Source organism: Ursus maritimus (genome assembly GCF_017311325.1).
Source record: "Ursus maritimus isolate PB19 chromosome X unlocalized genomic scaffold, ASM1731132v1 scaffold_X1, whole genome shotgun sequence".
Taxonomy (NCBI): Eukaryota; Metazoa; Chordata; class Mammalia; order Carnivora; family Ursidae; genus Ursus; species Ursus maritimus.
The window spans coordinates 93787331-93802980 of record NW_024423319.1 but is presented as its reverse complement, the minus strand read 5'-3'; the positions used below and the strand labels follow the sequence as shown (position 1 = coordinate 93802980).

Here is a 15650-nt window from a genome sequence, read left to right as displayed (position 1 = left end):
TAAATATTTTGAAATTCAACCATTTAGGATTAAATAACTTTCTAAATATCCTTTAGCTAGGGATTGCCTTGTTTCACTGTCATGTCCCTATTTCCAAGCACAGTAACTGGCTTTGTATCATGCACTCAGTACATAATAACTGAATGAAGGAGTAGATATAGACCTTCTTATCTCTTTAACTAGAATGTAGTTTATGTTTGAAACAGTCGTATTACCTCGCTATCCAGTGCAGTGGTTACCACAGGCCTCTCTACAGGCCTATTTCTCCTCTAAATGGTGCTCAGACACTTGGAGTATTTTGTAGCTTTTAATAGTTCGTGTCTTTTTTTTCTTGTCATATGACTATTGTCTCTTGCTTTTCATTACTCTCCTATTTTTTCTATTACTCATCATTTGTTGTGATCTAAAAAACTAGATCTCTGAGTTAGAAAAATTTTCTATAAAATAAAACCAAATAGGCACTGACTTAAAGTGCACAAACAGGTTTTTATAAATTAAGTGGGAGAAAGTTAGCTTAGATTTTGAGACTTCACAGATTGTAGCTCAGAACATTTACATATGCCTTATGTGCTTGCTGGCCCACCTCCATGAGGATTTCCAACATAGCTGAGATTTGGATAGGCGAGTTGTTATTGCATGTACTCTGACTCTCATCTTTACTGTAGGGGGTCTTCTGATTTTTCTTTTTACTCTTGTATGGATGTAATTGACCAGAAAATACTGATGCCTTCCTTTATTTACTCTTCAAGTATTAATTTTTAATTTTGCCATTCAGGTCTAGTAAAGGTTCTCTCTTTTCCCAATTTCAGGTTCTGGTACTGTCCCGGGTTGTACCACATTGCGGCAGTAACCTGCCCCCCATACATGTGCAGAATTCACCAAAGGTCAATCCTTGTTTTTTATCCAGCAACATATATTCTGATTCTGAAAGGATTCTGCTTAGTTGGATGAACACAAATTATGAGAATGCCCGGCATATTATATGGAAAAACTGTCACCAAGGTGAGAATTGTTTTCTTTAAATAAACTATTACTAATTTTACTGTGACATTGTAGAATTGGACTCAGAGTCCATGGATTCTAGACCTGACTCTTTTCTGCAAAAAGGATCACTTAACGTCTTCAAGATCAGTTTCCCTACATGTAAAATGGAAATAATAAAAGATGCTCCTTTAATGTATTTTGAAGAATAAGTGATAAAAAATATGTAGAGATGCTCTACAAAAGATAGTCTTATATCATCCTGGTATTTTCAGCTCTATAAAGTATTAAATTTAGGTGACATGCTTAAACCTTGTGTGTACATAGTTGATATCAAGTAGAATTTGACTAGAAAACATCTTACATGTCATTGTGACAGCCATGCTGGAAATCACTCAGTGCAGTAATGCTTCATGAATTTTGGGGGACGTTGGTCAAATTAGGTCCAAATACTGCGACAAGTGGGTGTTCATAGAGAGACTTCCAGTGTTCAGGTGGTCACTCCCTGGTTCTGTTCTTGTGGAATGAGGCTCTATAAATTTCCACCCCTCGGAGCCTTCAGTTTTTTTTTTTGTTTTGTTTTTTTTTTGTTTTTTTAATGTTCCAGTTTGCTAGTATAGTGTATTTTTTTCCTCTATCATAAGCACTGATTGTAGTCAGATGGATGACGTGTGCGTGCTGCTTGTTTCTGTGGCTTCCATTTGGCCCCCCCCTTTTAAGTACATACACACCTCTTATGTTCAGAAGGGGTTGTGTTTAAATCAGTACATTTATTTTTTATACTGAACCCTCAGAGTTTAATCTAAACTTTAGAAGTAAGAAGAAGATTTAAGAGTGTGATTTAAAATGAGACTTGGAATTACAGTTGCTCTTAACTGGAAGGCGTCACTTCAACAAACATAGTGACAACAAGATTGAAACAGCTATATTGATATATTGGTATTAGGCAACAGTAAACAGAATATTTTAGTACCTTCTAATTGATGTGATGAAAATATCAAAATAATTTGACTTGAATCTGCAATTGAATAAGATTCATATTTTACAAAACTATATTTGGCCCTTTCAAAAATACAAAAAACAAAGTACAAATTCTTCGTTAGATTACTGAGGAGTAACACTTTAACCAAAGTAGTATAAAATGTGTACATATATTAGAAATTAGTACATTCATTTGTTGTAAAATTATTATGGTTCTATTTTTTACCAACAAAATGGTCTATGCAAGTTAATTTCAGAGAGTTTGCTGCATCTTTTAAAACACTACATTACAGGCACTGGGCTCTTTCCTTTAAAAAAAAACAGAACACTGAGTTTTATGCTTTTACAAAGCTTTTGCATTTTTCTCTGCTACCTTCTGCTTGGACTATTATTTTCTTGTTTATCTTCACGATTCCGTTTCTCACTTCATTCAATTTCCTGCTCAAAAATCACTTTATCTGAGCTTTCCCAATACCCTCTAAAATAGTATATATTTCCATCTTTCTCTTTCTTGCTCTGTTCTCTTCAATAGCATTTTTCCAAAATTATATATTAAAATGGAGAGTCTGTTTCTTCCAGTAGAATGTGAGCTTCTTAAGGTGAACAGTCTTGTCTGTTTTGTTGCTTACTGGTGTGTTCTCAGACCTGAGAACAGTGCCTAGAAGATAACAGATTTCAAATATTGTTTGTGTATATAAGTGAGTGAATACTGAGACACATTCAGGTTTTATACATTTTTCTTCCCTATTCCAGATAATTGAATATATATTCGCTTGCCAGTTTTTACCTTCTGGTACAAATTATAAGAGTTGGGTTGAATGGTTGAGGTAGAAGGAGGCACGTTCCACGTTGAATATGTACCTGAGTACAGGTTTGTGGACTATGGAGGTCTACGAGGAAAAGCTCTGTGAAAGATTTCACTTTGGTTAACTTGGACTGAGAAAAAGCCATACTCAGTTCCCCAGATTTTTGTCTGTCAACACTGATACTTACTCTACTTAGACTCACTCCATTGGTAAAATCTGACTGTCCTCACAGCTTGGTGCAGTGGTGTTCTGGAGGTTGGAAGGGTAGGGCTGCGCCCGAAACCTGTTGATTGAGAAACTCTTGAGGGTGAGACCTAGCAATCTGTGTTTGATTAAGCCCTCCATGTGATTCTGATGCACACTAAAGTATGAAACAACTAGGCTATAGTACCACAGAAAGTGGTTTCCTTAGTGCTTTTAAATTGTTCACAGAATGGTATTTGTTCACAATTGTATTTCTGGAAAAGCGCTCCTTACAATTCCTTTTGACGTAGTAATAGATGAAAGTTTCCCCATATTAATGTCAGACATCAAACCACAGGAAGATCAGGGAATACCAAGCAGGATAAACCCCCAAAAAACTTTATAGCTAGGGCTACTATATTCAAATTGCAGAAAATCAAATCTAAAGAAAGAATCTTGAAAGAAGCCAGAAGAGGAAAAAACGCCTTGCCGATAGAGGAGTTGAGGTAAGAATTACATCCAACTTCTCAGAAACCGTGTAGTCAGGAAGAGAGTAGAGTATTTAAAGTGTTAAGAGGAAAAAAAAAAATACTAACCTAGAATTCTGTCCCCAAGAAATTGTCTTCCAGTAGTGAAGAAGAAAACATTGCAGAGAATAGACAGTGGACCTTGCTTATAAATTATTTAGGGTAAGCTGATCAGTTGGCAGCATGCAGAGTCATCTTTATGGACAATCTGTCCTTGATCAGCCTGATGGGGCAACAGATAAAGAATTTTTTAGTTGTTTATGGCTTTCCCAGAAACTCTTGTGGAGTTGAGCAGTGGTGTCAACACAATAGGTGTTGACCTCAGTCAGGACAGGTCTGACATATATTTCTCATTAGAATTTGTTTGTAATGATGTAGGAACTAGGGAGGATGTGACAAGTGAGGGAGCCTTCCTCTTTCAGGGAGAGTATGGAGTGGTAAAGTTGGAATCATTTGGTTCAGAGGCCTGGCCATACAGGGCTTTGACTATCAGGACAATGTTTTAGGACTTCATTCTGTTGGCCCTGGAGAGTCATGGGAGATGGCCAAGGTAGTGACTGCTATGATAAAATGGGTATTTGGTCCGGTGGCCACAGCAAGTCCGTGGATTGAAGTATACTGAGGTCACATGCTTTTGATCAGCATACCCTGAATTTAGCATTGAGAGGAGACTGAGATTTCTTAACCCTTTCTATGAATTTGCTCGAGAATATGTGGTGCCAAGTAGTCCAAGTTTGGGAGTTTCCTTTCCTAATTACAGATAGTTGCTGAGAGGCCCTGTTAAAAAGCAAACAAACAAAAACAAAACAAGAATAAAAAAGTTACCCATCCTATGTTTGACAATTCATAACATGTGGTGATTTGTTCAAAGAGTTGTGGAAGTCAAAAAGCATTTTCCATGTAATAAGTGAACACCTGTTCCATGTAAGTAGGGGACCTTCGTCTGGCTTGCCAGGAGGTACATTTGCCCTTATACATTTATCCTCTTGTTCCTGCACGCTCTTGATATTGTATGTGCTTAAGCCCTTTATCATTAACACAACAGTTTATGTTTTTCACTGATGAACTTTTTTTTACACCTTAGTGACAGCTGCTTCTTCAGTAGATCACTCCAGTAGATCACACCTATGATAAAGTATCCTCTTTGTTATTCTTTTGGACTCTTGTCTTCAATTGCTGTATTTGATTGCTAATGGAAATTTTCTCATCCTATAATCACCTGGTGATTTTGAGAACAGCAACAGACCATTTTTGTGACATAAAGTTTAATTTCTGAGAGGACTAAGTACTTTCATTTGACTGCACTTCTAACAAAATCCCGGAATTGGAGCACTTTGAACTATCTGTTCAAAGGAGCTTTGTTCTATGAAATAATATCTATTATTTAACTGATGCTTATTTCAACATTTTTTTTTCATGAAGTAACAATTGTAATTCTTATGAATGGAAAATACTGTTTTATTCTAATTTTTTCTTTTTAGTGGAGCAGAGTCATAAATATGTTTGGCAAGATTTATCTTTTATGTACTGTCTAAAGGTGCCCTGATTTCATTTATCATGGGATAGTTTGTTAAAGTAAACAATATGCAATACACCTTTGGGAAATCATACTGGCCTTTTAATTCTATCTATTCTTAAAACTAACATAGTGTTGAGGTCTTAAATTTGTATGCATTGGTTGTTTCAGATGTATCTAATTTTCAACGTCATTAAGTAGTCATTATTTACAAAGAACTTTATATTTTTTCCAGAAGTTCCAAATTATCCCTTTAATGTTTAGCATTACATATTTATCAATGTTGCAAGATTAAAATGCACGTAGATAATAGAAATGGTATAATCTGATATTTTAATGTTGCATTTAGAATGTTTTATATTGGGAATGTGACTGTCAGTCAATATGTAGAAGTCATGATTAGTGTGAAGCTCAACACTAAATTCAGAGAAGTGCTAGGCAGTCATAAACACGTGAGAACAGAAAGTTAAACCATTTCTAATGGATTAGCAGTGTGGTTCAATAAATCAGGGCGAACCAAGGCAATAGCCATGTGTCCTGCAAAATGGAGGATGTAAAAATTCACCCACAACCAGACCACATTCTTTCTCTGTCTTTCATATTCATACCTACTCAGTGTCAGTGCCTTTTAGCCAGAGACCACTGGGAACACATGTATAGCTGAACAAATTCTTTTCAATGCTCATTGCAATGAGGGAGACCACACATTATGGAGAATCATGGAGTGTCTCACAGTAAAGGATATTATAGAAGACATTATAGGATTTGTGCATTGGCTCAGTAAATTGGGGACAGGTTCAAGGAAACAGGGATTCACCTTGATTGTATGCTATCAGGGGCAGTGGTAATTCTATGAGTAACTTAATAAATCTTATTTAGAGGGAAGAAGACTATAATTGAGGCTAATTCTTTAATTGGTAGAGAAGCAGTGATCACTTCCATTAGCTAGGAGAGGGGGATGTTTGGTGTTGTCAACCATAAAAATAAAATAGTTATTATATTAGGGACATGAGTTTATTCGGAAATAGCAGAGGAATGGCAATTCTGGACATTCAAACTATGGCAAACCATAGGCAAGTATGAAGAGACAAGGGGAAGATCCACTTTTATTAGATTTAGGAGGAAATTGAGGAGGACTGTTTTGAACAGAAGTTCATTGGAGAGGAACAAGAGTTTGAGGATGTGGTGGCTTCTCATTGGTTACAGGTGCATTATTAATAGCTGGGGCAGGGAGGGGTCATCCTTCTTTTTTCTTAAGAGCAAGAGATAAAATGCTTCCTTTTTCCTGCTTATTATGCAGGCTGCAGTGAGTGGTAACATACATACATCAGGGCTTCCCCAGCTCAATTTTAAATGAGGTTTCCTCTACTCATTTTCACAGTATTTTGTAGTATGCCAATTAAAGCACTAAGAATTTTACATGTAACGGTTTGTTTAATACTCAAAACAGGCAACATGATCAGGTAACTGTTACCATTATTAACAGGAAAACTAAAGTAGAGAGGTTAATTTATGTTCCTAGGAAAGTATGTGGCTGGGTTTTGAGTCCAAGCAGTTTGACCTGCAAGGCTCAAGGATCATTGTGTGATGCTGCTCTTTCAAAATGTAAATTCTTCTTTAGCTTAGATCTGTGCGGTTCTTGCAAATTCATTCCTAATGTCCAGAGAGATGTCTCATTTCCGTTTTCATCCACACAAGTGGGTTTTCAAATCTGGATGCCCTTTTGTAATCACCTGGGAAATTAAAAAAATAAAAACAGTTGCCCCACCCCAGGCCAACTGAATGTGAATCTGTGGGGGTATTGCCTGTACGTGTGCAGCTTTTAAAAGCTTTCTAGGTGGCTCTGCTGCCCAGGGAAGATTAAAAACTCTAATATGTGCAAATTGAAAACTAGGGAATAAGATTAAATAGTGCAGAGGTACCTTATAACAAATATTTGATCACCACAAGAAATAATATTTTCTAAAACATATCTCAAATTTAAAAGAAGAAACTTAGGAATAACATTATGAATTCTGAGGGGTTTTTATTTTGTTTTGTTGCTATGTGTTATGATTTCACATAGCATTGATAACCATTGCTGTGACAGGTAAGAATTCTTCCTCTCATTTCCTCTCTCATTTCTGCCTGAATGTATCATTTTGTTATGTTCATTATACCTATTTTGTCAGTATTTATAACACTTATATTCTATTCTGTCAGTATTTGGTTATGTATCATTTTACCTGGATTCTCCATTTTTATTTATTTTTTGATTCAACTATTGGGTGGCTGGATTTCATAATTATTTTATTTTTCTAAGAAAACCCTTTCCAAGGGTCTCTAGTCTCTGAGTTCTGTTTGTAAATATGGTCTTTTCTTTTCTTTCTTTCTTTTTTTTTTTCAATGTGTGAATGGCATCTTGACTGGAAATAAAATTTGGGTCACCCTTTATTTTTCTCTAAACTCTGTGGACAGTATTCCATTGTGTTATGTCGATCAGGTGGCTTGGAAAATTGTGGATCAAGCTGATAACATCTCCGCATAAGTGATTCTCATTGTTTGGCTCTAAACTTTTTTATAGTCACTAAGTGGGTGGCGTGTACAAGAGTGTGAAACCTGTTCTAAAACATTTCTTTCGTAAATTTGGCATAGGAGCTATTTTTTGTATTCCTTTTGGAGTCAAAGATATTGGTTGAAACTGAGTCCCGAAGAGGCTTTTTCTTTTTTTTTTTTCTTCCAAAGAAAAAGGTAGAATTTAATCTTTATTTACAAAACATTACAAGTTATGAGTTTTTTTGTTTTGTTATGTTCTGTTTTATTTTTAAAGAAAGGGTGAAAAAATAAAAGGATGGAATGAAGAGGTTTTTTTCTAACCTTTATTAACATGGATGATCTTTTATTATACCTGATCTTTTTCATAGTTAAACAGAAGAATACATTCAGCATTTCATCACTAATTATTATATTTACTATACGATTACTTTGTAGATTATGTTCTGGAATTTATATCTTTTCAGTTTTCCAGGAAGTTTCATAATGAATACTGTTTATATATATTATATATACTTGACCCTTGAACAACATGGTTTTTTTGAACTGCGCAGGTCCACTCATATGTGGATTGATTTTTGAATAGTACAGTACTGTAAGTGTATTTTCTCTTCCTTGTGATTTTCTTAATAACATTTTCTATTCTTTAGCTTACTTTATTGTAAGAATACAATATATAATATGTATAACATCCATAAATATGTGTTAATTGACTGGTTATGTTTTCAGTAAGGCTTCTGGTCAACAGCAGGCTATTAGTAGTTAAGTTTTGGAGGAGTCAGAAGTTATACACCAATTTTTCAGTGTGCAGGAGTTGGTGCCCCAAACCCCATGTTGTTGAAGGGTCAAGTATATATGTCTATATCTCTCTTACTATTTATCGCTCTCTCTCTACCTATCTTACTATAGTTATTAAATTGATTTTTAAATGTAAACTAACCTTGCATTCCTGGCACAAATTTAATTTTGCCATGGTAGCTAATCTTTTTTTAATACCTTGCTAGATTAGTTTACTAGTATTCTAATTTTTTGCTTTAGTTTATATGAGTGATGATTTGTAATTATTCTCTGTACTTTTTAGTTTTTTATTATAATTTTATGCAAATCTCAACAATTACTTGTAAAATATTTCCTCTTTGTAGGCTTTGAAAGAGTTTCTAGAAGTGGAATTGCTTGTTTCTTAAATTTTGTAGAATTTACTATTAAGAGTATCTGGACCTATTATTTCTTTAGTGGGATGGTTTTAAATAATCTAATTTTATAATTGTTATAGGATTATTCTTTTTTTTTCCCCCTTCACCTCCCCATTCTTATTTTCTATTTCCCATTGAGTGAGATTTTATAACACATGAAATTAATGAATTTCATCTACATTTTGAAAATATTAGCATAATATTATTCATTAGTTTATTATATCTGTTCTCTCATATGTAACTGCTGTGATTATTTTCTTTTGATTTCTTATACTTCTTGTTTTTTAGATCAGTCTTCATCCATAGTGACTAATCATCTTAGTACACAAGATTCTTTATTTTCTTTCTAGTTTAATGATGTACTTATATGGAAGTTCTACCAAATATTATATACATTACCTTAATGTCATGTGGCTAATCTTCTAATTATTATATTTGGCTGAGATCATAATTATTTAGAGTTCACATATCTTCATAATTTAACTACCTTCAGAAACAAGATGATTTCTGCATTAAAGTGTATATTTGCATTTCCAAACTACTTTAAAATAATTAAAATGTACTACATTATCTGTTTTGAATGTCGGCACAAAAATCCTCAAAATTCTAGCAAACAGAATCCAGCAACATTTTAAGAGGATTAAACAAAATTACTAGGTGAGATTTATCCCAGGAGTGTAAGATTGGTTTAACATAGGAATTCTGGGGTGCCTGCGTGGCTCAGTTGGTTAAGCCTCCAACTGTTGGCTTTGGCTCAGGTCATGATCTCAGGGTCTTGAGATCAAGCCCTGCATTGGGCTCAAAACTCAGCGGGGATTCTGCTGGAGATTCTCTCCCTCTCCTTCTGCCCCTTACCCTGCTCTCTCTCTCTCTCTCAAATAAATAAATCTCTGAGAAATAGTAGGAATTCCAATCAATGCAATACTCCATATTAATAGAATATAAAGGGAAATAAAGGAGACCATTTCAAAGGACACAGAAACAATGAAAATATATATCTAGCAAGAGACTTATACCAAGAATATATGCAAACACAACTCCACAATAAAACAACAAATAATGCAAGTAAAAAGGAAAAAAAAGATCTAAGCAAATGGTTAATGAGCACATGAAGAGACTCAACATAGTATTAGTCATTAGGTAAATGCAAAACAAAAGCACAGTGAACTAGCACTTGACACCAACTTGGATGACTAAAATTTAAAAAAGGAAAGAAATACTCTAACAACTATTGGGAAAGATTTGTAGAAATTGGAACCTTATACATTGCTAGAGATCTTGTAAATGGTACGACCACTTTGGAAAGCAGCTTAATGTTAAACAGTTTAACATCTCTCAAAATGTTAAAAAATAGGTTAACGGTATGATTCAGCAATTCTACTCATTGGTTTATACTCAAAATATTTGAAAATACATATATTCTCACAAAAATTCTTAAATAAATGTTAAAAGTGACATTATTCATAATAGCCAAGATGTGGAAGCAACCCAAATGCCAATAAACTGATGAATAGATAAACAAAATGTGGTATATATAGTCACAAAATGGAATGTTACTCAGCTATAGAAAGAAGTGAAGCACTGATACATGCTGTAGCATGGATGAACCTTGAAAACATTATGTTAAATAAAAGAAGCCATAATACGAAAGGGCACATATTTTAATTCCATGTCTGTGACATGTTTAGAATAGGCAAGTCCATAGTGACTGAAAGCAGATTAGTTTTTTTTTTCCCAGTGGATGAGAGAAGAGGGAAATGGGGAATGACTGCTAGTGGGTATGGGGTTTCTTTATGTGTTGATAAAAAATACTTTAAAATTAAGTAGTGGTGATGATCACATAGCTTGGTAAACATATTAAATAATAATGGACAGTTGAATTGGATAAAATTTATGTTATATGAGTTATATATCAGTAAAGCTGTTATAGAAATGTACTGTTTTAATCACCTAAAATATTTAAATAATTATTATGATATTCATAAAATAATATGTGCACTTACTCCTTTATTGCATAAAATGATTTGGTTTATGTTTAGCAGTCATATCTTCAATTCTTAACACTGTTTAGGACTATTTTAATATTTCTGAATATTTGAGGTAATATAATATCCAAATAGGTAAAAATATAACTTCTAAATTAAAATTTTAAAAAATTTGTAGAACATCATTTGAAATTTGTTTCTTGACAAATGAGGACTAGATTAGCTTGATCTTTCTGTCTCTAAAAACAACCCTAGACCGACCCTTCTCAGATGGTAATATGAATATAAATCACCTGGAGATCTTGTTAAACTTTTTATGTTTCAGTAGGTTTTAAGTGGGGCCTGAAATTCTGTGTTCGTAACATGCTTCCAGTTGATAAAGGTGCTGCTGATTCACTTAGCACACTTTGGGTAGCAAAATCTTGGAGTATAGAAGAGAGTAGCCTAGATCAAAGGAATTAACAAAATAGCAGAGAAAATCCTTGATGTACCTACGGCTGTGGTAAACTGTGGTGGGGACTTGGCCCCTGGACTTCTGTTTGTTGGGAGTTATTTGATTACTGATTCAATTTCTTTGCTGGTTATCAGTCTGTTCAAGTTTTCTATTTTTTCCTGATTGATTTTTGGTGATTTATAGGTTTCTGGGACTTTATCCATTTCTTCTAGGTTGTCCAATATGTTGGCATGTAGTTTTACATAGTATTCCCTTATGATTATTTGGAGGTTTAAATTTTGTTTTTATTTCCATAATAATATGCTTTTCTTTTCCAAGCAAAGACAAATGTTTTTGACTATTGCTCAAATTCTGTAAGACATCCTTTCTCCTTTTTTTTTCATTTTTCTCATTGTCCTTTATTAATCAATCCATTTTCCTTTTGAAGGAATAGAAAATTCCAGATCATTTCTTCATTCTTTTGTGTGTCACTTTGGAAGAAAACCTATCACGAATCAGTGATTCGTCGAAAACCAGGGAAATAAAGCCAGGCACATGTTCTGTTTTTCTTTATGTTTGAACTGGGCAATAAATGTCTCCACAATGAGAATGATTTTGAAAACATTTTTCTCTACAATATCTGCCAATTTTAAATACATTCTGTATTATATAGTGACAATATCAGAATGAATATATTCAGACAGATACCATAAGGTATCGTTTTTAGAAAAATAAAACTAATGTTATATTTACTCTCTTTCGGAACAGGAGTTATTCCCTCTGAGAGATGGATAGTAAATTTTGACAAAGACCTTTTGGATGGTCTTGTTTTTGCAACACAGTTGGGAGCCTATTGTCCGTTTTTGGTAAGAGTCTTTTTTTATGAGGAATGGTCTTCTATTATTTGAAAGAACTTAGTAATTAAAATTCAGAGTATTTTTTATAAACCGACACTTTTTAGTGTTTTAATTTAAATCAGACCTGAATCCGAATGGCCCACATTCCGTTTTTGTTTATTCTGGTATTTTGGTTGTAATAATCTACTACTGACATATGTTAATACTTAAATGATTCTTTGCTGAACTAAAGAGAACAGTTAAAAAGCAGATTTTTATTCCATTACTAAAAGATTTGATTCTTGTCTTTTCCAGATTGAGTCTCATTTTGAAAAAATGTACACACAACCAAAACGTTCTGAACATTATCTGCACAATTGCCTGATTATTGTGAACGTACTTCGTGAAATTGGCTTTGACATGGACATACAGGTGGGTGGCTATATATCACATATTCCATAAATATGAATTTCTTCTTTTTGTATTTTTTCCAGCTTCATTAGGTGTGATTGGCAAATAAAAATTGTATATAGTTTGTAAAATATGAATTTTGTAGGTATACAATGTGATGATTGTACATATACAATGTGAAATGATTACGACAATCAAGCTAATTAACACATCCATCACCTCACATAGTTACCACTGTGTGTGTGTGTGTGTGTATGTGTGTGTATCTGTGTATGTGTATTGTGTTCTGTGTATTGATGTTGTGTCCTGCCACGTTGCTTAATTGCTGTATGAGTTCTAGCAATTTTGGGCTGGAGTCTTTGGGTTTTCCACATAAAGTATCATGTCATCTGCGAAGAGAGAGAGTTTGACTTCTTCTTTGCCAATTTGAATACCTTTTGTTTCTTTTTATTGTCTGACTGCTGAGGCTAGGACTTCTAGTACTATATTGAACAATAGTGATGAGAGTGAGCAACCCTGTCGTGTCCTGACCTTAAGGGATAAGCTTTCAGTTTTTCCCCATTGAGAATGAGATTCACTGTATGCCACATTTGCTTTATCCATTCATCCATTGACAGACAGGTTGTTCCATATCTTTGATATTGTGAATAATGCTGCAGTTGAACATGGAAGTGCAGATATCTCTCAGATGCTGGTTTCTTTTCCTTTGGATATATACCCAGAAGTAGGGATGCTGGACCATTTGGTAGTTCTGTTTTTAATTTTTTAGAGGACGCCCATACTGTTTTCCATAATGGCTATAACAAGGCTCATTTCCACCAACAGCATACAGAAATTCCCCTTTCTCTACATCCTTGCCCACACTTTATCTCTCCTCTTTTTAATAATAGTTATTCTACCAGGTGTGAGGTAATATCTCATTGTGGTTTTGATTTACATTTCCCTCATGGTTAGTGATGCTGAACATCTTTTCATGTACCTGTTGGCCATTTGTATGTCTTCTTTGTAAAAATGTTAGTTGACCCCTTTTAATATTCTTTTGTTCATTTATTTTAAATCTAAATTGAAGCAGTCTTTTTGTAGGGTACTGCTAAAATGTGGAATTTGAAATATCACTTCATAGAAATCTACTGGATATTTTGAATTATATATAATTATGTATATCCAATTGTGCATGATAAGAAAGTAGTTTTAGTGATTTGTCCAGCTTTCTTAAACCCTAAGAATGAAGCTTGAGTGATTTAGTAGCACTCCCCAGGCTCTAAGAATGAATTAAAGGAGCAGAGTTGTTTGAATATAGATGTATCATCATTTTTTAGTTTAGTAGCTAAAAAGACAATTTTTCATTTTTGTTTTAAAATAAATATTCATGTAGAGATCAGAACAGCAATATACATTTTTACATTTGTATCTCCACATTATAATTCCATCTCGCCTTTCACTTCAAGTACTCAATAGCAATAATCAAGCACATAATATGCTTACTATTTTTTGAGCCCTTTTTTAGAATAATGAAATAGTGCAATATATGATTTCTTAGGGTGCCCGGGTGGTGCAGTTGGTTGAGTGTCCCACTTGCTTTCAGCTCAGATCGTGATCCATGTGGTGAGATCGAGCCCCACATCGGGCTCTATGCTCAGCGTGGAGTCTGCTTAAGTTTCTCTCTCCCTCCTCCTTTGTCCCTCCCTTCCTCCACCCAACTCTTGGTCACTCTCCCTCTCTCTCTCAAATAAATAATCTTTAAAATAAAATGATTTCTTACTTTGAAGAATATATAAAATCATTGAATTATTAAGATATATGCATGTTCAATGATTACTAACATTCTACTCATGTAGTTGTCAGTGTATGCAAAAAACAAAGTATAGAATTCATATAAGGGAAGAGCTCAATATGATCTAGATTGATCCATCAAAGACTTTGTAGAGAATGCAGGACTTATTTGGCGTCTCGAAGGGTGGATTGGGTTTGGATTGGTAGTGGTAAGAGAGGAAGGCATTCACTCAGAGGAAATGGCATAAACAGAATGTTGAATGGAATACATGACATACAGTAAGGAAATTCTGTGAATGTGTTGCCTTAGTTGAATTTTGGAATTAGAAAAATTGATATAGGTATATATTGGGATATTGGATATCAACATAAAAAGTCAGAAATTTGCTGTGTCGGTATTATGGGAATAATGGCATTTGTTCTTAGAATTATGATGGCAATGGACTCACCGGAAAGGGACTGCAGACAGGGAACACAGACCAATCAAAATATAATTTCGTTGGTCAAGGAGGAAAGTATTTACTCATGTCATTTGAATGGGAATTTAAAATAATAAGTTGATACAGGAGACATTTGAGGTTTGCTGGACCTTGTGAACAGTCACAAAAGAAGGACACAGGAGAAAGCCATTTCAACTTACCCTGAGTTTTCTGTTCCATGACACGAGAGACATTGATGATGCCAGTGCCCACACATGGCTTGGTATAAAGTTGTTCCTCATACCTGCTGGAAAAATGACACTTCATAATGGCTTGCTTTCTCCTTGTATGCAAGTCACTTGCATGTTAAAGTCACTTAGTTTCACGTCTGACATTTACATTCTTTTATATTGTTATAGTTGTAACGAGAAACTGTATTCTAGGATTTTGGCCAGAAGTTTCTTTTATAAGAGAGTTTTAAAGATAAACTTCCATGGAAGACTTTGGTTTGGAAGAATAAAAATACTACAATTCTCGTCAGTTCAACAAACTGAATATCCTCCATAAAAGACACTGGATAGACCTGTAAGGGGTACAGATATGCTTAAACCACAATCATGCCTTCAAAGATGTTATTAATAGTGACAGGTATACGAAAAAGAGCTGATGCAAAGCAGATAGTGAATGCCACAGTATACATAGAAGCAGTGTGCTGTGGGAATCAGAAGGGACACAAATCATTCTGGTAAGGGAACCAAGATGTTACATGGAACATTTGGTGTTCAAGGTGGCCCTTGAGAATTTGGTCAGGGTTCATAAGAAACTCAAAATATTTTTGTTTCGAAAATAGAAATCATTATACATTGTGATTCTCTCCTTTGCTTTTTTATTTTCTTAGATATGTTGACTCAATTTTTTTTTTATAGTATAGCCAAAAAATATTTTAAAATGTATCTAATACATAAAAAATGTAGAGAAGGTGTCTAAGATTTGATGAATGAAGGAACTGACAGTTAACTTATAATTACCAAGCTTTTACTGACCAGTTCCAATTCCTTAACTTTTTTTTTTTTT

At 34.2% G+C, this 15650-nt stretch overlaps 1 protein-coding gene across 1 annotated transcript in view; it reads left to right on the top strand.

The window, feature by feature from the left end:
• Positions 1-15650, top strand: part of CFAP47 (cilia and flagella associated protein 47) — a 503621-nt gene that overhangs the window by 205834 nt on the left and 282137 nt on the right. The window contains exons 34-35 of the mRNA XM_040635242.1: positions 11906-12003; positions 12289-12405. Of these exons, the coding sequence (XP_040491176.1) occupies positions 11906-12003; positions 12289-12405 (215 nt within the window). The remainder of the gene's footprint in view (positions 1-11905; positions 12004-12288; positions 12406-15650) is intronic.